The 23,957-nt window shown below is 41.9% G+C and overlaps 1 protein-coding gene across 1 annotated transcript in view; it reads right to left on the bottom strand.

Moving 5' to 3' along the window:
• The window catches only part of mfsd14bb (major facilitator superfamily domain containing 14Bb), a 59,903-nt gene extending 42,238 nt beyond the window's left edge, over positions 1 to 17,665 (bottom strand). Inside the window, exons 1-4 of the mRNA XM_084327515.1 lie at positions 17,398 to 17,665; positions 15,714 to 15,812; positions 2,944 to 3,006; positions 1,807 to 1,934 (exon numbers count right to left, since the gene is read on the bottom strand). Coding sequence (XP_084183641.1) covers positions 1,807 to 1,934; positions 2,944 to 3,006; positions 15,714 to 15,812; positions 17,398 to 17,454 — 347 coding nt within the window. The 5' untranslated portion in view covers positions 17,455 to 17,665. The remainder of the gene's footprint in view (positions 1 to 1,806; positions 1,935 to 2,943; positions 3,007 to 15,713; positions 15,813 to 17,397) is intronic.
• Between the last annotated feature and the right edge of the window lie 6,292 nt (positions 17,666 to 23,957).

Raw genomic sequence — 23,957 nt, forward strand, 5'->3', positions numbered from 1 at the left:
GCGCGCGGCACGAGCGTGCGTGCGCACACATATACTATCGATCATCTAGCGTTTATTTGAAAACGATTCATAAATAGGCAGACAAATGACAACGTTTTGGAATATTCCAGTAAAAGACGATTATCATCATCGGTTGTTTTTTCTGCGAAAACGAGTGATTTTCAAAATGCTATCAAACGGAAATGAAGCGATAAAAAAACAATCTGCCTTGACAATGTTGACTGGAAAATGAGTCTTTGATAAGCGACGGGCAGATTAGACACATAGCCATAATTTAAAACATAGATTAGGCGATATTAAGTTAACATTGGGAGTGGATGGTGGCATTCAAGGGGGTAAAAAGGAAAACACGGCTGGCTCCCAAAGTGTTAAGATCCAAATTCAAATGTTTCATGAGTCATTATTTTAATTTGCTATGGGATCATCATGTTATGTTAAGTTAACTGTTAAGGCAGAGGGACTGGACAACAGGGTGACATTCACAGGTGTGCACTGCAAACTTGAGCATGTGAGGTCAAACATGCATTGGAGAAGGAGCCATGCCCACAGGAAGCAGAGATTGAGGGTGTGACAAAAATAATCGTTAGATTAGTCGATTACCAAAATAATCGTTAGTTGCAGCCCTACAGCACACAATAATAAATAACACCAGCTCAACACAGGACAGACACACCACAAAGCAAATTAATAAAAGGGGTAAGTTTGTTCATTTGTAACATGTGGGTTAAAACTGGGCTCAAAGATCCTCATGTCATCCGTCATCCCCACTGACAACTTGCAGCTAGGATCAGGGCTTAGTACTGGGGCAGTGTGGGAAATATATAGGAGCAAAGGGCAATATAAGTCCCCATGAATCCAAATGTGTCACCAAAGTTGCAGATATATTAAAGAAATTAAACATCCCATTTGCAAATTCCAACAATATTACAGAATATAAAAAGGAGGTGTGCTGTATATGTATACCTTAACTTGTGGAGCATATCATAAGTTCACAAACAACCCCTGGAAATGACTACTAAAAATAACAGACCATCACTGCATTGGGCTGCAGATAGTTGGCTATAAACAATCCCAAGGCTATGGTTATGAATTGTGCCTCGTCTCAATCTGTATAGAGAGGTTGTTCAGCATAAATACGTTGGGGAGAAGGAGTTGCTCTTGCCTCCCTCCCAAAATCTCTCACTAATGCCTCGCAGTGTGCAATGCTTGCAGACAGTGGCTGTTTTATTAATCAATATCTTAGAGAAAACTAACCCTGTGAGTGGACTTAAACAATGCTGGAGAATATTATGTGATTTACATCATCTTGTCCACTTACCAGTAATTGCCATTTCACTCGCATGGGCAAACTGAAAGGTTTACCCAGGGTTTTGGATTAAAATGCAGCTGGCACAAATGACTAATGTTGAATCAACTCATTAGTATTCCACATTTTCAGTGTTGTATGACAGTAAATGCAAACGGTTAATGTTGCCTCTACACGAATCACAACCATTTCGCCAGTTCTACAAACAAAAGCACTCAGGAGTGATGTATTAAAGTGAGCGGTATGGTTTCTAGGCGAAAGCAGTTCTGGTGTTTTACTTGAACCATTGCATCCCTAAGGCCGCGGCATATGCAACAAACAGTAGGAATGGGGAATTTCCTGTAGCCAAATTGGTCGCAGTTTATCACAAATTACATGTTTTTTTGTGTTTTTCTTATTATAAAACGATCCTTAAAAACAGCCCCTTTTCAACGTGAGGAGCAGCAAAAGTGTCTTTGCGAGGACAAGGACAGAAACACACAGAGACAGGTGCATCTTACCAGGGGCTGATCCTCATGAGGGGGATGGGAGCGCAGGTGAAGAAGACTGTGAGGAGGAGGAAGGACTTCCTCCCCCACACGTCTGACAAGGCACCAATCAGAGGAGCCGACAGGAACGACAGCAGGCCCTGCACACACACACGCATACATTTGCATGCACATAGGCATACAGACACACATATACATAAATAAGAACACAAAAAAAAGATGTAGCATATATATATATACACACAGTCAACAAAGATATAGCTTATCTATGTTGACAAAGACATATCAATCCCACAACCCCCTGCACTGCTCCAAAAGTACATGTCAAACTGTTTATTGCTCATAGGCTACTTCAAATAACCTATATGTAATATATATAATAATTAAATTAAATAAAAAAGGCAAAGCATCATCTCATGGATAATGTGATAGGAAGAATAGTGTAATAATAAAAACTACTGTTGATGAACACCGTCAGGTAAATTGCCCTTCAACTTAACCTCCTTCAATCTTATTTTCCATTAAAAAAAATCCACAATACTCAAATCTATTCATCAATGGCGGTCCAATTTACACCAGTGAAACTGTGTCTTGTCATATCTCTGGGTTCAAAGCCACTTCTAGTCAGGGGATTATTTTTGTGATTTGTGAAAAGGAAGACACACACACACACGTGTACTGAGGGGTATTGAGGGATTAGTGAACCATATAGCTGGTTTCAGTTGAATGTTTGATGTTTGCTGGGAAGCAGCTCGGACAACAGTTGATTTCCTGTTGCAGTGTTCAACAACAACCGACAGGAAATCAAATGTAGTCTATTTTAGAATGCTGGATTACGTCAAACTGAGTCTAACTAAAGAATACAACTGTGTTGTTCAGAACATGACAATGTGAGATAATCAGTTGGCATTACAATACGTCCATAACCGCCTATATCCAAGTTAAACAACATGGATTAGACCTACATTTTACAACAATTACCTGGCTAACTGAGATATACAGCCTGGTGAAATAGCCTTCTGGTTTGATTAGGTATTGTCTTTTTTTGCATGACTGGCATGGAAAATGAGATTGAAGCAGGTGTAAATGCACAAGCGTTCCGTTAGGTGTAACGTTAGGCATTTGTTATGACAGATGCTAGGCTCTCACCTTCACACCCTGCACCAGACCGTTCATTAGAAAGGTATGACGGGGGAACGTCTCATGAAGCACCTACAACAGACAAGACAGAGGAGGGGACAAAGGTTTAGGCCTGCTATACATTCTATCACGATTTTTACACACACACGGTTATATCTCCTCCTCCTCAGTTATGAATGGCAGTGTATTTAGAGACCTTTTAGCTCAAGAACTCTTCAAAGACTAGCACACAAAAGGCTGTGTGTGGGTCTCCCGCTCACACACATACACACATCGTCTCGTACACAAATCCTCTCACCCACCCACATGCAAACATTTGTTGGCTCAAATGTCTTAAGTTGATATTTTACAGGCCCCAACCGCATCAGCGTCCTAAGCAGTAGAATTGAACCAGCGAATGATGAATATGTCATATGTCAAGTGTGTTATGGTACTATTCTAATATGTTTTACTTTTAATAGTATGTAGTAATATGTGAGCCTAGGTCCTGCGGTTAAAAAAGCCATACTCTTCTGATCCAACGCTGCTTTACTGGACAACGTTTCTAGCCTGATGGCTCTTCATCAGGTCAAAGTCATGAACTTAGTGGCACACCCGTATATACAGACATGGTGATACACGTGGGTCACAGGGACACCCAATTTACTCAATTGGAGTCAATGAAATGCAAAAGAAACTGGCTAGCGGACCTTGTTTTGCCACTGAAAGTACAGATGTCAGAAAATTTAATGACACCCTATATTAGGGCTGTAAAAAATCACCTATACGAATCGGCAACTGGTTGTAACCAGGGCACGAAATTAACTTTTTGACTCACCGGCCAGTGGCGGGTAGATGGGAAAAATCTACCCACCAAGCATATTTCTTACCAGCCAAAGAAAAAACGCATTTTTGTGTCACATAGGCCTATATATAAATAAAAAAAATCAGTAAATTTCAAGTACCGGTAGATAGGGTATTATGTTGAAGAATACACTTAAATAAGAGGCCAGAGTAAAAAAATTAGCAAATTACTTTAATATATTCATTGATGATTGATTAATCAATACATGTAAATTCAATCTTAAGCTTAAATTGTAACCTACTGTTAAACATCATCAGACTCCTCACTCTACCCTCTTTGCAGGATATAACAGAACATAATTAGGGATGCCCCGATCACGTTTTTTGCCACCGATACCGATCACCGATCGTCTATGAGCCATATCGGCCGATACCGATCGTTTTTGGTTTAAAAAAAAAATATATATATATATATATATATATTTTTTTTTAAATATATATATTATATAATCATACTTGTAGTTGTATTATCTGCGAGACATCGCCACCACGCAACAAGTCAAAATGCTCGCTATCTGCAAACAGCTCCACTGTCTGTGTGTATACTAGAGTAGCCTCCAGCTCCAGCAAGGATTCTCCGGCGCTGCAGCTGGACCCTATACTCTGCTTTGGTCAAATCACATTCAGCATGACCTCATGCGATGGAAGCCAGGGGCTCGAATACGCATCGAATCAATGTTATAAGACATTGATATCAGGAGCTATCGTAGCTACTGCTAGCCGGCTAGATAACGTTAAGACAACGCCTCAGTGGGCGGTTAGGTGGTCGAGCGGAGATTGCGTTCGTCACCAGCCCCGGAGCTGTGAGCTTGGTTCGCCTGTTCGAATCCAGCTCACAGCTCCGGGGTTGTCACCAGCTTGGCTGGCCGTCTGCACTGATACAATTGGCTGTATCAGAGGGTGGGAGAAGCTGGCGGGGTGGGTCCGGGTCGTTGTAAACAGCGACTCCTACAGTTCGGTCGGGGCGCCTGCTAAGCGCGGATTGGACGTGAGGGGGATAGTGTGGTCCTCCCACACGCTACGCCCTCTCAAATGAGAATCCGCGCTGCCAGGTGAAAAGAAGCGGTGATTGGCTGGACGTGTGTCGGAGGAAGCACGTGGTAGCCTCCACTCTCCCAAATGATCTGACTGTGGGGGGTAAAGCGCAGCGACCAGGAAGGGACTGGGAATTGGCATACGACTAACATTGGGATGGGAGAAAATCGGAGGAAAATGGAGGGGGGAAAAGACCAATAAAAAAAAATAAAAAAAAGACAACGCCTCAGTGAACTATTTAGTTTACTGGGACATTTCGTAGTGAGCTACCTAGCCAACGGAGGTATCATGCACTACTAGACTATTGCTGGAGCATTTGTTGATATCAGGAGCTAACAGTAGCTAGCCGGCTAGATAACGTTAGACAATGCCTCATGTATTAAACTAAAAGTGAATAGTTGACTGGGGGTCATTTTGTAACGGTAGCTTACGTTAGCTCACGGAGGTCCCACTAGACTAGAGGCATTATTTTTTTCCGTAGCCGCATTTCTGGCAGACGCTCTCTGATTGGCCACTGACGCGTTTGGCCAATCGCGTGACGAGCTTGTGTCTTTGCCCATTTCCGCGTCAAACAGCCTGCAAACTACCTGCCGTTCTATCGCCATGCTCTAAGACAAACTCTAACCGTAACCAACTTCGAAAGAGTGCCTAAGCTTAACCAGTGTAGAAACAGGCGTCGGCCAATCAGAGAGCGTCTTGCCAGAAATGCGGCTACGGAAGAAAATAACGCAGACTAGAGCAGTCAGCAGACTGCCCGATGCAATAGGAGCCTCTGTGTTTACACGGGTTTGGGAGGGGCAGGAGGAGGAGCAGGAGGAGGAGCAGTGTGCTGCAGGTCTGTGTGCTTGAGACAGAAGTCAGCAAGTGAGAACTCCGCTAAGAATTGGATCATGGGGAGCTCCAGTAGCTCACCACGTACCGCAAGTGCTATTTCAGCGCCGTGGACAACCGCGCTCGCGCGGATCTGGGGCTGAGCGCGTTCGAATCCCGGACGGCAGCCGTGCCTTTCCCAGAGTGTCTTTCCCCCCCATCTGAACCCTTTCAGCCTGCATCTGTCGGTCGAACTTGACCAAGTATGAATGCGAAGAAGAAGAAAAAAAGCGATAAACGCTAAAAGAACCAGGTGACTGGTCAAAGTTAAAAAAAAAAAAAAAATTGGATCATGTTTTTCAACCGGTTTTCACATGACTATTTGGTTGCCCGCCAAATGGCGGACAGACCTCTCAGTCTCACTCGCCAAACCTAAAATCTGCGGCGGGCTCTAATTTCGTGCCCTGGTTGTAACGTTAAAGATGCGACTACATGGATACTGGATTGATCTAAATGTACCATGAACCGGTCGACCATCCTTGATGTTGCATTTACTTCTGGAGTTAGTCAACTCCTACAAACACAGCGGTTCACATAAGAGTGCGACGAGAATAGCGCCGTTGCTTGCGAGCCGATAAAAACTAAAACACAAACATGTCCCAACAACACCAACACGGTTTAAACTTTACAGTGCACCATCAAGTCTAAAATCTAATATTTGGAAGACATTTGGATTTTATAAGGAAGAAAGATTTTACAACGGTCTGGCCATTTGTAAGGTCTGTAGAACAGCGATTAAGTACAGCTGTAGTATGACAACTAGGGATGGGTACCATTCACATTTGAACCGATACGGTACCCAACGGTACCTTTTTTCGGTACTTTAGTCTATAAAAATGTAATCTACCTAGATCAGTTGTGAAAAGAAAAACTTCAAATAACTACACTTTCGACCGTTTTCGGCTTGCCATTGCCCCGACTGCTTTGTTGTTGAATCAAGTCAAATCCTAGGTAAGCGTATATTGTGCATGTGAACGTTGACACGAAAAGAAAAAGGTTTAAAAAAAAAAGTGTAAATTCTTTTTTAACGTAACTCACGTGAATAGATACTCGGTAGTACCGACGTTGTAACTGAGGGGTACAATTCCCTGACTGTATTGATAAGTATGGTATCATTAAACCACTACCGCTTTATGTACTTTAACTACTGGCCATACAGTACACGATATCTAAATATGATGAACACTTTCCCACAATGAAATCGGGTCCACACAAAGGTAATAATCAAATATTTAATATATAGCAAAGGGTACATATAATAGTTACTATTACATTTATGATTTGAATGCACTTGTAAGGCAAATGAGTACTCGTAGGCAAATCAACACTGAATGTCCAATCTCTGGTTACGCCGGAAGCAAGTATACAACCTGGCTCTTAGGGAATTATAACGATGGCACACTTAATGATTATAGCTGGATATACTGTAGGGGTCCTCCCGGTTGTAAGCCGGTAGGGGGGGTAGGAGAGCCGTCGGCAGTATCCCGTCTGGTCAACGATGTCTAGGGAGACTTCAAGTACAGAAGACAGTGCAGTAGAATCTTGATCCACAGATGAATACACCTTGGCTCTCTTGTAGGCTGTAGCTGTAGCTGTAGCTGTAGGTCCACAATGAAGAAGAAGCGAGGCGACCTCAGTCTGGTCTGAGCGCCGTCTCACCTTGACTCCTTTCGGGGTAAATCCAACACTCACCGGTGTTGGCGATTATCCGCTCCACAAATCAAAGTACCAAAGCAAATATATATTCCATGCCGCATAGGGCTCAGCAGTCGTCGGGTAGGTAATCCAATGTACAGGTCCACTCGGTCCTCGCCTAGAACTCCTCGGATGAAAGCACCACGTGTGGTCTGCCCAACCTGGTTAAGACTAGATAACACGAGGAAGCGACGGGGATGCTGCTCACTTTAGAACTCTAACCGCACGATGCACCATACATAATAGACTATTATTACTTAATAGAAATACGGTGCCAAACTCTGACAATTCAGCTATTAATTCGCACGAGGTCTCAATGCTATTCTAAGGCCAAACAGGCCATACTACACCGCACGCGGTATCGTGGGGTGAGGCTTCACGTTCTGTTACTTAGTTGGGTAGAAGGGTAAAGGACTAAGGGTCTTCTACATTTACTTGCGCCCAGGGGAGGAAATTAGGCCACTTTACTCGCCAATTGCGAGTATTTTTTACGTTTGGCGAGTAATTCATGAAGAGCACTCGCCAGTCTGGCGAGTACTAGTAATTACAAAACAAAACAAAAAAATCATTCTGCAATCTGCTGATTCGCTCACTGGCACAAACCGAACTCTGACTCCCCCCTTGATTCCTCCCATTTGCGCCACATAATAATCAGACCATAACCAATGAACATCATCGTTGTACAGATGCGCTCTAAGCTCCTCCAATGAACACTCGTTTTCTAGAAGATGCCGCCCATCTAGGGGAAGTGGACAGACCACTGCGTGCGGCCCTACAGACTCCTGTCACCGGCTTGACAACGTAGACAAACTTACAAAAACACATGAGTGGATGAAAATAATTGCATGTAGAGTCGTCGCTTTCGGATATCGGTGCGGTCTGACATGGGGGCGAACAACAGCACGCGACGCGTCTCCTTCGAGTCGGATGAGAATGACACGTCAACCAGCATTAGCCGGCTAGCTACCTAGCATGTAACAAGCTACCATAACGCGCATTCAACATAGTGGACGACTATACTGAGCGGCTTTGCTTAAATGCAGCCGAGTGACATTTTATTATTACCGGGTTTCCCAGCATATCACCACTCGCCCATATGCCCTTCACAACGGTGATGTTGTCATATTTGGCATTCAGAACACACCTGCTGAACCCCTAGCGTTGTCGATTCGGTTCCAATGTATTGTCATCTTACAGCACAAGTACAGTACAACCAGAATACATTTGGCATACAACCAGAGTGCAAAAGTTGTTTTATTTAGCTATTACATTACAGTGAAATGCTTGGTTCTTTCACTGCCCAACCCAGTATTGATTGATTGATTGAAAACTTTATTAACAGATTGCAGAATGGGTACAATACAGTACAGCTCAATACACACAATTGTTAAGGGGATGCAGACCAGAGAAGGACTTTAGTCTTGTTTACATCAGGGTCCCCCATTTCAGTCCTGTTTGCTTAATGCCTTGTCCACTTCCTCCACACTCCAATATGTTATGATGAATTGAAAATGGGGGACCCTGATGTAAACAAGACGAAAGTCTTTCTCTGGTCTGCATCCCCTTAACAATTGTATGTATTGAACTGTACTGTATTGTACCCATTCTGCAATCTGTTAATAAACTTTTCAATCAATCAATCCCTTCAACCCTGCTCCTGTCAAACCTGCTCTTTCCATTCCCTCCATCATGTCCCCCCTTTCTGATGAATATTTCCTGCACTTAAGAGTCAGACACACATTCCTAGTAGTTGAGCTGTGATGAATGAAAACTTTATTTAACAGATTGCAGAATGGGTACAGTACAGTACGGCTCAATACATGCAATTGTTAAGGGGATGCAGACCAGAGAAAGACTTTCGTCTTGTTTACATCAGGGTCCCCCATTTTCAATTCATTTTCAATTCATCATTCAGTATAACCTAGACCAGCCCAACCCAGCATCTTTCACTGCCCAGTTCAGCCCAACCCAGTCCAGAATAGTTCCCTCTTTCATGTTAATATGTGATTTAATGATGTAATATTTTGAAGAGTAGAGACAGTGTGATTAATTTACTATGATTGAAAATCAATTTAGACGAAGACGTACAAAGAAGTAATTATCACAATTAGCGATTTTTTTTGTCTGGTAAAAAATCTATTTGGCTGGTAAAAAAAATCAGATACCCGCCAGTTGGCTGGTAAGCCAAAAAGTTAGTTTCCTCCCCTGCTTGCGCCATATTTATATGCACGGTGAACAAATAGTGCCACTCTCTTTTCGGTAGCCGTATTCCTGCGCAGAGCCGGGGCTAGTAGAGACAAGTCTCGTCGGTACCATTGAACTTGGCTCCAAGGGGCCTGTCTCCTGGCGCCAGGTCCTTGTCCAATAAGAGAATGAACTATTATGGGCTATAGTAGACTAAAGGGATATTCCGTGTATATGTACAAGGAATATACAAGGGATATCAAACGATATACAAATACTATTCAATATATATCCATAAATAAATATATATATTCGGTTTAATCTGATCCTTCACAACAGACGTGTTTCGGTAAGTACCTTTAAAAGTACCGAATTCGGTACCCATCCCTAATGACAACTCTTACCAGTCATCTGGTGAGAGTAGTGATGCACGATATATCGGCTGCCGATATAATATCGTCCAATATGGCAGTTTTTTTACACATCGGTATCGGTCCGATATCAAGATAGGGCCGATATGGGCCGATATTCCAAAAAAAAAATCTTTTTTTAACATGTTTTGGCCTCAACACTTTGAGTGCCAGCGACGTGTATTGTCGTCTTATCATGCCCCCCGTTGAGTGCCGACGACGCGAATTGTATTTTTTTTTTTATAGCGATCTGAATTCATATTTCATCAACCGAGTCTCCCGTTGGTACAGCAGACCCTCTAGGAGCTCAGATGGGAAAATACCGCCCCCTATCGTCTATCCCTGTGTAACTGCAGGCCATTCGATTATACTACTGGCAAGCCGTCTGATGATGAGGGAAGTGATCGCGAGTTGGAAAGCAGCGTGGAATATATATTTACAGCAGCCAATAATCAATCAATAAACGCGATCGATATTTGGAATGGCGATCAGGAATTGGAATAATCTTTTTGGAGAACATCTGATCTAAGGTAAGGAGTCTATGTTACCAGTTTTAGGATAATCAGAGCTGTATTCACTGAGATATCAGCATGTGCCGTGTGTGTGTGTGTGATGTTGAGGAAATGAGAATAGATTTTTCAGCCCGCTTCTATAGCGTGCATAAGTACACATATGCTATCGATAATCTAGCGTTTATTTGAAAACTATTCATAAATAGGCAGACAAATGACAACGTGTCTAGTGTATTCGAGAATATTCCAATAAATGCTGTTTATGGGGGAATCTTTCTATTTTCCGGAAATTTTCGAGAGAACGATAGCTTTTCGAAATGCTATAAAAAGGATATGAACCGATTAAAAAACAATCCGTTTCAACAATGTTGACTGCAAACAAGTCATTGATAAGCGACGGGCAGATTAGACACAGCCATAATTTAAAACATAGATTATGCATTTTTAACGCTATCATTGAAGTGGATGCTGGCACTCAACAGGGTTTTCAATGTTAATTGTAAATTGACATTGATTGATCTAGTTAAATAGTTTCTGAAAATAAGTTACAAAAGTTTTTTTTTAAATGTGTTTTGGAAAATAGCTCTTTATTTGATTATCATAAAAAGTGTTTTCTATACATAGATAGATATCGACATCGTTAAATATCAGTATCGGCCAGAACAGCAATATTAATATCGGTTATCCGTCACAATTTTCACATCGGTGCATCACTAGGTGAGAGGGCATGGTGAAAGCTATGCAAGCGATAAGGAATATGTGGATGCTAACACTAGTACAGCTAGATAGATAAACACACGGATATTAAACAAGGCATCTGTGGATGCTAGCCTAGTAGTACAGCTAGCACAAGCAAGAACATGCAAGACAAACACACGGATATTAAACAAGGAATCTGTGGATGCTAGTACAGCTAGCACAAGCAAGAACATGCAAGACAAAACACATTGATATTAAACAAGGAATCTGTAGATGCCAAAGCTAGTACAGCTAGCACAAACAAAAACACACCAGTAGACAATTTAGCCACAACTCAGCGAGGTCTACGTTAATCATAGCATCTATAGCCCGCTTTATTGCCAAGGACCATACAGTGTAGTTGAGAGCGGTGACTTTCGTGTCCTAGTAAATACATTAGAGTCTGGCCCTGGGTACAAGATACCAATCTGACATAATTTCACAGATAAATGCGTACCAGAGCAGCTGTATAGTTGTGACCACAGTCATGTGTCAGGACGTCAGGACGAGCAGCCCACAATCTCAATAACCCTCCCCCCTCAAATCAAAACTTCAAAAGCACTTTGAGGCATCCGATGAAGACAAGGCACTCACGACTGAGATGAAGAAGGCATTTAATAATGACTTTGAGAAACGGTACACACACACACCTCCATGACCTCCTCTACAATGCATACGCTCTAGACCCTCATTTCAAAACATTGCCATTTCTGAGTGGCCATGGCACTGAGAAGATATTCACAAATATGTCAGCTGAAGCTGCAGCCCTGCATAACACCCCTTCCTGACAGGCAGCGACGCGAGCGTGATTGCGAAAATGATTAAAATGTATTCGTTTCAATCAGACTATCCTGACCTGCCGCGAGCGACAGCGAACTGAGCAGCGATGTCGTCCACCCCTCAGATATTCGCTCGCTGTGTCTCTAGTTGAGCGATTACACTGCCGAGTCCCGCCCCTAAACACTTTTTATTGGTCAAGAATCGCAGGCTGCTTTGCCCCCCCCACGTGTGCTTCCAGGTAACACACACACACACAGACACACTCGGACACGCGCCGCCTCATATCAGGACAGTGTTGCGCGCGATTTCGTCTCCAGTTCGCTCGCTCGCTCCCTGTCAGGAACCGGTGTAACAAGGTAACCCCCCCCCCAAATATACTCTCATTCACTCAACACAAAAGAAATTATTACAGTCAGGGATTAAAGCAAAAAAAAATCTCCTGACTGAACTTTTTTTCTGGCAAAGTCATATTCTTATTTTAACCTCCACTGTATTTTTTTTTAATAGCGTTAGCGTTTTAAGGGAGTCTACTGTCCCGACTGTGACTATAGACCCTACTGTTGTGGTTGTTGTGCCAGGCAGGGAGGCTGTGTGCTGGAGAGCGTGAATGCAAGTCTTGTGGCTAGCTTCTGATTGATGGCGAGCTAGAACCCCTTTCCCATTACTTTGAACGATGAACTAAAAGGCTTGTTATCATACAAACAAGGGACTAAACACGTTGCGCAATTATGCCACAACAACAATGGACAGTCTCCTCCCCACCATTTGTATATATTTTTTACCACCCACCCCCTCCTAATGTACAGTCTCCTCCTCATCATACGTATATATTTACTGTTAGGATCTCTGGGTAACAGCACTGTATATTTGCATATCATGTGACAAATGTAACAGTACTATATACCTGTAAGTCATGTATGTCCCTATGTCATAAATGTCATGTCATGTATGTTGTGTATGTCATAAATGTCACTATGAATTGAAAATGGGGGACCCTGATGATGTAAACAAGACAAACGCCTTTCTCTGGTCTGCATCCCCTTAACAATTGTGTGTATTTCTACTGGATTTACCAGATCCAGAGTGAATGAATGAATGAAAACTTTATTTAATACACGAGACCCTCTTCTTGGGACCAAGTAAGGTTTCGTCGATAATCCAATGTACAGTTACTTACAACCCCCCCCCCATCACACCCACCCAACCACCTCCAATGTACAGTCCCCCCACCTACCCAACCTCCACCAGTGTACAATTTCTACGTCAAATGTATATACTCTCTTTTTTTAGACTATTTTTGTATCACAAACAATACTGTATTTGTAAATCTGGTATGTCATAAATGTATAGATGTAGCAGTACTGTATCTGTATGTCAGATATATGTTATGATGAATTGAAAATGGGGGACCCTGATGTAAACAAGACAAAAGTCTTTCTCTGGTCTGCATCCCCTTAACACTTGTATGTATTGAGCTGTACTGTATTGTACCCATTCTGCAATCTGTTAATAACAATCAATCAATATTTAACAGATTGCAGAATGGGTACAATACAGTACAGCTCAATACACACAATTGTTAAGGGGATGCAGACCAGAGAAACACGTTCGTCTTGTTTACATCAGGGTCCCCCATTTTAAATTCATAGTGACATACATGACATACTACAGATAGTACTATTACATTTGTGACATATACGATATGCAAATATACAGTACTGTTACCCAGAGATCCTAACAGAGATTATACATATGATGGGGAAGATACTGTACATTAGGAGGGGGTACTGTGAAGTAACACGACAATGACAAATGTGTTGTTTCTGTTTTTCTTTTTGAAATAGTTGCGGCACACGGAACAGACAGCCCCCAGTAGCCTAGGTTTCCGTTAGAAAAAAACAAATAATAACGCAAATAACGTTCTGATTAACAAAGGCATTCGTTTTGTGGCATTAACGTTAACTAGATGTATCAACATTCATGTACATTTATCATACACGGAAAGCGAACGGCGCAAGCACACACACACACGCAACAACAACACACGTTGTCGCGTAAATAACGTTCTGATTAACAAAAGGCATTCGTTTTGTGGCATTCACCTTGCCTAGAATTATCAATAGCAATAGTAATATATATGTTTCTTTAGACTAGAATAAGTAAAATGAACTTACTATCTCGGAAAAGTTGCAGCATGTCAGTGTTTACTCTGGGTCTCGAGTAGAGCTAAACAGAAACTGAAAGGCAAACGGTCGCTTCCCATTGGTGCTGAGCACAGCGGAGGCGGGTGAAAGCGCTGTAAACGATTGCTCGTAAATGACTGCTTGACGCCTCTGATTGGCTCAGGTTAAAATCCGTCACGACTCGGAATCAAATGACGGAATCTCCTAATCAAATGGACGGATATCCGTCTCAAGACGGAACGCTTTAATGCCTGTTACAGTGCATTAACAGTTGCTAACAGTCTGCTTTTAAACATATTGCTATCACTAGCTGTATTCTGTGGCTGACTGCTGGTACTGCACAGTGCACACTGTCATTGTCCGTCTACCGAGACTGACAGTATACTGAATTGAACCATACTGCACACTGTTTACCGTCTACTGCAGTGACAGTACACTGCATTTAACTATACTGCACACTGTATACTAGTTAATCCAGCTTTTGAGTTTGTTATCAATGGTAAATGGAAAATGAATGTCTACATTAAACAATTGTTTAGAACTAGGGCGGCTACGTGGCGTAGTGGGCAAGGCGCTCGCCACGAATGCAGAGACGCTGGGCACATTGCTTTCAGTTTAGCTGGTCGTTCATACTAATACACATTGGCCGTATTAGGGGGTGGGAAACTGATGGGTGGGGATCGGGCGTTGTGGACAGCGACTCCTACAGGTCGGTTGGTGCGCCTGCGCAGTAGAATCAGGAAGTGTCGGGGGCAGCGTGAGCCTCCCACGCGTTACTCCTCGCCACTGAGAGATCGAGCTGCGCAGGTGAAAAGATGCGACTGCTGTTACCAAGTACCGGAGGGGACTTGTGCTATGTATGACTTAGTCCACATTGCAGCCGGCTTGTGGGAGGCAAGAAACAGCGTTCGTGACAGGGGAGGGTTGAATTGGATGATACGAAATTGGGATGAGAGAAAAATATAGAAATGGGAGAAAAAGTGGATAAAAAAAATTATTCAGAACTGTATCAGATTGCAATGTGTCGCACCGAATTGTATCGAAATGTTCCAAATTGTTCCAAATTGTTCCATATTTAAATGTATTGTCCCTGAATCGTATCATAGCCCATGTATCTAGATAGTGGGATCTTCTTATAAAAAGGGACAAATACACCCGCCTAGTATATACACAATACTCCTTTATATAGTCTTTTCCTCAAGGAAATAATTACACTCTGCAACACAGAGGGACTGCAAACTACACTCTTTAGAGTACAATGGGGTGTGTGTGTTTCAAGTTCAAGTTTCAACTTTGCTTTTATTTGCCACGTATAAGTATATGTACAGTGAAATGCTTGGTTCTGTATGAGCCCCTGAGAATGTGCTTTATACAGTAAAACAAGTAAGTAAAAGAGGAATAAAGTCCCAACACTATACAATATACAAACTAAAGTACAACCTAAGTACAACCTGTGTGTGTGTGTGTGTGTGTGTGTGTGTGTGTGTGTGTGTGTGTGTGTGTGTGTGTGTGCATGTGTGTGTACTCACAGTCAACATGGGAGTTGTTAGCAGCCCCCAGGAGAAGAACTCTAGGAAGATGACCACTACTGCATGGGTCACTTTGGCTTTGACTTTGACTTTGCCATGCTGGGATAGGAAGAGAGGGAGGTTAAGATATTGGGGCTGTTGGGTATTCGGTTACTTTTAATTCTGAAAATACTTTATGTACAGTATAACTTATACATGCAAACCATGTCAATGATTTTAATAATTTTGTTTTCAAACAAATTCAACACAAATGTATTTTGTTTTTAAATATCTAGCCCCAACAAAGCAAATTATCAGTCAAATTTACATTTAGCTGACGCTTTTATCCAAAGCGACTTACAAGTTCTGTACGACAAATCAGCAGGAGGGTACAACTCTTACAGCTGAGTAACAATGATCAGTGCTGAAACGTGGGTGTTGCAGTGTTGAGCACGTAGTACTACTACTAGTAAAGACATATTATTAGTATAGTAGGAAGAGCGCATAATAAGACAGTAAGATGTTTTCTTCATTTCAGATATTGAAGTGTGTTTTAGTCGACAAAAGTCGGGGGCTATCACTCAACTCAACATTTCATATTATTTCTGTGGCCTTGGACATTTCAGACATTTCAGACATTTTCAGACATTTCTTATTATGAATTGAAAATGGGGGACCCTGATGTAAACAAGACGAAAGTCTTTCTCTGGTCTGCATCCCCTTAACAATTGTATGTATTGAGCTGTACTGTACTGTACCCATTCTGCAATCTGTTAATACACTTTTAAATCAATCAATCAATCAATCAGGCTAGAGCCATATATTGTGAAATATTGTGTCGTTTTCAAGACTGTCGGGAAATGATTGGAATAATCGAGTTTGTCTGGGCTGGTACATTCATATGTGGTTCATTTCATAGCTGTGCTGCCAACCATTCAAAAACACAACATGTAATATAAATTCGGGATGGCTACTGCCAGACACGTTCTTCTATATATATATATATATATTCACAAAATAATTATCCATGGAGCCGAGATATTTTGGTTAAACAAAACATTACAAGTTTTCAGTTACATTTCTGGGAGGTTGGGGCAAAACAGTACCTGTCCAGAACTTAAGTAATACAGCACGAACCGGGCACAGGAAACACAGCGGTGCAGTATTTCACTTTAATTCCTGGCTAGTAAACGACTCGTTCGGGTGGGAATATTTTGATTGTATGCAAATGTTATATTATATAGCGTGTTAAACGTTACCAGCATTTCCCCAATGTTAACTAACCATTTGGCTAACGTTACTAGTATTACCCTCACGGACCAGATGTAATGTCGGTTTGTCAACGACAACAGCAACACCTCAAGACCGTGTGGCTTGTTAAAACTGACAAAAGTTAAACACTGACACGAAGCTAACTAAATCTCTTGGTTGACAACGGACCACAGAGGTGTGTGTGTGTGTGACACTGTGCCCGTAATTAGCTAAATCCAATCCGGTTAGCTAGCTAGTTAACGTTAACATCCTCTAGGCTAACGCTCGATAGCAATTCACGACAATGAAACAGGTCAGACATTACATTCGCACAATGACCCGTCAGTGTCCCAGTAAGAATGTGACAGTTGTCAGATGGGGATATTGTGTTTGCTATTAAAAGTGTTATAGCATCGGCGTTAGCCAACATGAGCTAGTGACCAACTTAACGTACAGAGCCCCTGACCAACATCATGTCGCTGGCTTCCGTCGGCGCTTTCTCCTGGTTCATTTCACATCTTGCTGTCACGATCTTTATATGAAGTCCATGCTGAATGTCTGTATGTGGTCTCTCCGTTTCTTCCAGGGTGTCCGCTGTATTTATTGTGTCTACGTTTCTGTGGTATTGTGCCGACTATTAACTAGCCAAAGAGTTGCTTCTGCTAACGGTTAGGTAGCGACGTAGGTAAAGTCAACAGTGGTGGACCTGTGTCCCGCTAGCAGCAGTAATAACAACACTTCCGGTCAGGTTTTTTTCAAAATTAAAGAACGATTCTGCACGTCTAAACAATAGGGGGTATCCCTACTCCGTCTAAAGCACATTGACGCTATTGGAAATTGTTTCTTTTGCACACTAAATCAACAAATTAACTAAGCATATACAATACAAATTACACGAGCCTATACAATACAAATTATGTTTATGTATGATGCTGTTAAAATAATTCTGTCTTAACATTCTAGAACATGTGTGATGTCATGAAATCAAACATGCTAGAACATTTGTGATGTCACAGTATGATGTCATAATCAAACATTCTAGAACATTTGTCATTTGTGTATCTATATATATTCAACAATTCTTCCTTCTCTCTTAAATCATTCTTTGGCATGGATAATGAGAACCACCAGTTGATCACAGAGGCAGTGCTGACATTTCTGCATGCTTCAGAGTTGTACCAGAGGATATAGCGTTAGGGTATGTATTAGTATTGGACAGGCAAGAGGAGCAGAGAAGAAGGAGAAAGTGTGAGTTGAAAAGGCCTAAAGATGGAACACCACTAGTGTAGTATAAGAAATGAGGAGGGAAGAAATACGCCAAGAAAGAAGAAGAAGAAGAAGAAGAAGAAGAAGAAGAAGAAGAGATCATCAAAAGAAGTGTGGAGGGCAGTAATACGCCACGATGAGTCTACTCTGCCGGAAATTCAAAAGAAGAAGAAGAAGAGCTCATTCATTGTGCATCTTGAAACAGTGCTGAGCAGTACTGAACAGATAGACTAAACAACATAGATTGAAGCCTGTATTTCTGCCTTGCCTACCGTTTTGCTGTGGAAAGAGCCGGCAAGTCGGCGGTGATTTTGGAGACTGGGAAAATACAGTTTTCTTACCTTGTAGTAGTGACGTGAATATTTCGTGGCAGTAAACAGCCAAACAAGTTTTAGTTTAGGAAAATAGCTTTAGGATCACTTCTGTAAAGAAAGACTTCGCTGTGGAAGAGAAATAAACCATTTGGATATCTTTGTTTTACACCGGAGCGGCTGTGGACATTATTTTTCTTTATCAATGAATGTACTACTCACGAGTAAGCAACTTTAACCAGTAGAGTGGACCGTCGGCCCTCATAAAGTTCCTCTCAGTACCTAAATGGATAAATGCTGTTTATTGGAATGCATAGGCTGATTGGACACTGTACAAATCTGCTTGCTTTTGGCAGCATGAAACAATGTCCAGACTCAGGAGGGCTTCCACTTCCACACCCCCCTGTCAACTAAGACACAATTCTTAGGAGGACCTCTTCTAAACAGGTGACAGCACAGCAATCCAGTATTATCACAACCTTGTCTATTGATATATATAACAGAACAAAGATCCATATGGATGTTTTTTTTTCCAGACTCGATTGTTTGCATGCCTTTCTTCCGCAGGTGGGCCCTGCCACTTACTTGCAAGTACTGTCATCTTAAGATTGAAACTTTTTAAGTATTTGTATATAAATTGATGCTGGTGGTATTTGATGGTCACAGGTCACCCCCTCAACAGCCACTTCCTTTGGAGGGATGGTCTATAATTATCCTTGATGTGATAACAGCAGGACAGTTCTTTCAGATGGAATTTACCTGCCATTGTTGTAGGATGTGAGCTATATTGACCTCCATTCAATGTGCAGCCTAATTAATCCGGTCATGTATGTTAATACTCTGCTTCATCAGCCCCAAATTGCTGAACCTGAAATACAGTGTTTTTTTTTAATACTCCAAATGATGCTCTGGAAATAGACAGCTTGAATAAAACACTGTTTGCTAGTTTAGCAGTTTAAAAGCAGGATAAATTGTGTCCTTTTAGCGTAGACAATAATCTTCCAAATCTGTTTTGGGTTGTAGGAATATTTATTCTGGGGCGGCTAGGTGGTGTAGTGGACAAGGCGCTCGCCACCAATGCAGGAGACGCTGGGTTCGAGCCCAGCTCTCCGCATTGCTATCAGCTTGGCTGGTCGTTCATAATAACACAATTGGCAGTGTTAGGGGTGGGAAAGCTGATGGGTGGGGATCGGACGTTGTGGACAGCGACTCCTACAGGTCGGTTGGTGCGCCTGTGCAGGTGAAAAGATGCGACGGCTGCTTCCTCGAGTACCGGAGGGGACACGTGATGTAAGGCTTAGTCCACATTGCAGCCGGCTTGTGGGAGGCATGGCCTAACAGTGTTCGAGACAGGGGAGGGTAGAATTGGACGATACGAAATTGGGATGGGAGAAAAAATAGAAAATGGGAGGAAAAAAGTAGATAAAAAAAATGAATATTTATTCTGAAAATGTCTGTCCCCTGAAAAAAAAGTTTGAAAACCACAGTTGTAATATGTGTTGTAAAATTTTGTTAAACCACACTTGTTTAACTTTTACCCTAATGATGTGAACAAGGTCCTAACCTTTTTAAGGCTTTAAAATAAGAGACGCAGCCCTGCATAACAATATGAAATGTTATGCACTGGCAATAGTAGATGGTGACATGTCATAAAATAAATATACACATGTAAAACATGTAGTTTTACATGTTTTCTCCATGTGAATAATTTGTAAACCTTTATATCTAAAAGTTCTACTGTGCATATTAATAAATGGTTTCAGTGGAATTGTGTTGCTGCTAGGAAACAGCTTGGACCTGTGTTTATTTCCTGTCAGTTATTGATGTTAGCAAACACTGCAACAGGAAGTAAATCCGGGTCCGTTTAGAATGTTTATGTTGTTGAAACCATCAACTGCAGGAAAGTGAGGGGGGGAAAAATCATCCATAGGTGGAGACTGTTAACTGTCATGTACCATTTAAGCCAAGACAAATCTGTATTCAGGTATGTTTAGGTACAGTATATAACACCACAAGTAATTTAACACAAATGAAAAATGAAGCTCTCATTTGTATTATATTGTATTGTTGATTGTAGTGGGTTTTATTTGAGGTTTTTGCTGGCCCTTAAACCCACCCATACTATACTCAAGGTGCCATTTTCTATCAGACACTGTGCACTGTGCAGGTGTTTTGCATAGTGGCAAACATACCGGTACGCCACAAGGAGGATCTCTAAAGATAAACAGTGGTTGCATGAGCCTCTTCCACAGGTGGCAGCATTATCACAACACTGTCTGTTGATATATAGTTAAAAGAACAAAGAACACCTGTGGAAAGACTTTACTTTGGTTAATTTGTCTGTATTAGAGTTTTTTGTATCAATTAAATTATTTTTCTATTTCAAACTTTGACTTGTGCAGTTTTCATCTATTGTCTTTCACATACAGTAGGTTTGCTGCTGAGAAGAGCAGAGTAAACCTGTTCAGTGGCACTTTTCACATACTATGGGGTGGCTATTTAAGTGAGCAACAATTTATTGGACACAGCTGTCGCTTAGATAGTGGTAGTTAGAGTGGAGGTCTTCCTGAATCTGTGTATGTTTAATGCTGCCACTAAGCCAGTAACTTGTATAGTGTCCAATATAGTCTGAAAATGGGACTATGAACATAGTTTGGGTGGCTTTGAGAGCCAGTAACCATTTATTCTACACAGCTTCAGCTTAGATGACAGTGGGGTGTGAACGTGGACATATCTGTAGACATGTTTAATTTTGCCAGTCTTGTACAGTGTCCAATACAGTCTGCCGTTTTACAGCTTATGTACACATATTATGGTATGGTATTGATTGATTGAAAACTTTATTAACAGATTGCAGAATGGGTACAATACAGTATGGCTCAATACAAACAATTGTTAAGGGGATGCAGACCAGAGAAAGACTTTCGTCTTGTTTACATCAGGGTCCCCCATTTTCAATTCATCATGACATTTATGACATACAGTACTGTTTCAGGAACTAGGCAGTTTCGGAACTAGGCAGAATCTGCATATGGCTCGCTGATAACAAACTATCATTACACATGGGCAAAACAGAGTCCATTCTCTTCGGTTCAAATAACAAACTCAGCAAGACCGACGGCTTCTCAGTTACAGTGGGTGACAATATTGTCACAAGGAAAGATGAAATTACCTACCTGGGTTCCATCCTAGAGGCTAATCTCTCCTGTGACAAAATGGCATCCAATGTAATAAAAAAAGTCAACCAACGAACTCGATTCTTGTACCGGATCTCCTCTCTGGTAAACAAGAACACCCTGAAGACTCTGGCAGGAGCACTCATTCAGGGGTACTACGACTATGCTTGCACCTCATGGTACCAAAGCACCTCAAAGGCGCTAAAAACAAAATTACAAACATCTCAAAACAAACTGGTCAGACTACTGCTTGACCTTACTCCTAGAACCCACCTCACCCCTGCCCACTTTGACAACCTAGGATGGCTTAGAGTAGACGACAGAGTACAACAACTTGCAATGGGCCTGGTCTACAAGATACACTACACGACCAAGGTACCCATGTACATGTCAAAATACTTCCCAAAGGTCAGTGAATACCACGATCACAACACCAGAGGGAGCTCCACAAATCATGTTAAACCCAGATTCGGCTCAAATAAGGGACTAAACACGTTTCGCAATTATGCCACATCAATGTGGAATGCCCTACCCAAAGCTGTAAAGGAATGTGGATCACTACCCACTTTCAAAACCTCTCTCAAGGGACACCTACGGGAGACTGCAATTCAACACTGGCCCCTGTAAATATCCTAACCCAACCCCCTCCAATGTACAGTCATTTACCTAGTATGGTTTTGTCAATAGTTCAATGTACAATTGTGTTTGTTTGTACAGTGTCTCCTCCCCCCCCCCCCTCAATGTACAGTGTTACTTGTTTATACAGTGTGCCCCCCGCCCCCCCCCCCCCCCCAACCACCTCCAATGTAAATTACCCAGTATGGTTGTCAATATCCCAATGTACCCAACCCCCCCCCACCCAACCTCCTCCAATGTACAGTTTCTACGTCAAATGTATATACTCCCTTTTCTTGACTCCTTCTGTATCACAAACAGTACTGTATTTGCAAATCTGGTATGTCATAAATGTATAGATGTAGCAGTACTGACTATCTGTATGTCATGTATGTCATATATGTCTATATGAATTGAAAATGGGGGACCCTGATGGAAACAAGACAAACGTCTTTCTCAGGTCTGCATCCCCTTAACAATTGTATGTATTGAGCCGTACTGTATTGTACCCATTCTGCAATCTGTTAAATAAAGTTTTCATTCATTCATTCATCCAGATATTTATGACATACAAGATATACAAATATACAGTAGGCTACTGTTTAAAAGAAAGATCATAAAAAATATATATATACATTTTAGAGGGGGAAGAAACTGTACATTGGAGGGGATTGGGTGGGTTTGATGGCATCAAACATTACTCTGGCTGTTCATTTGTTCACTTTGATTGTTAAATACGAAACGAAATTATCTCAAATGTATGTTTTTATATACATCATATACACACTCACGCTTTTATTTTGAAGGCTAAACGCCAAACCAGAAGTTGTATTTTCATACCAGAAATATTATTATTGTCAGTGGGTGGATTCTTTCTGTTCTCAAAATTCCTCTGCTCTGACTGAGAACATTGGGCGTTCCTGTTTTGGGGTGTCCGGGACTCCGGGTGAACGGTGTTTTAGGCATTTTAATTATTTTCGATTATTTATAAGTGAACAAAACGCATACAAAACAAATACACAGATAAAATGATCATGTATACGAAGTAATACTTTTGAAGTTAACCCTCAAAACGGTACGCCACCCTCGCGAGTTGGCCGGGGATTTTAAACGAGCAAACCCGACGTTCTTCCTTGCGACGCGCGGGAAATGCCAAGAAAGCTGAGGTTTCAGATAAGTTCTTACCGATTCACTTCCGTGTTTTTGACAATAGGGTATATCTGCAGAGCCACAGAGCCCAACGTCTGGGCGGGGCTTCGTGGCGTGGACGGGTTTGAGGCGGGGCTTCGTGGCGTGGACAAGTATTGTGGCCTGGATAAGTATTAGAGAGGTCTTTATTCGGCATGCAACGACACGCAATGTTTTAGTGGTACACACAGCGGTTAGTTTAGCACACACACCGGAACACACACGCATGCATTGTCTCTTTAGGATCGCAGATGCGATTTGTCTCTGCGATTAACCCATCCCGTCGTCCTTCCCCCCCAAGGGCAGCCTGTGTTCTGCGAAATTCTACTCCCTGCTGAATTCTGCTGCCAGCGCTCCTGCGCTTGCGCACGCATGCGCATGACCCACAATCCTTTTCCACGCGTTTTCAATCTACAACATTCTGCTGATTGATTGATTGATTGATTGAATTGATTGAT

Source organism: Notolepis coatsorum (genome assembly GCF_963971535.1).
Source record: "Notolepis coatsorum genome assembly, chromosome: 1".
In the NCBI taxonomy this organism is placed as follows: Eukaryota; Metazoa; Chordata; class Actinopteri; order Aulopiformes; family Paralepididae; genus Notolepis; species Notolepis coatsorum.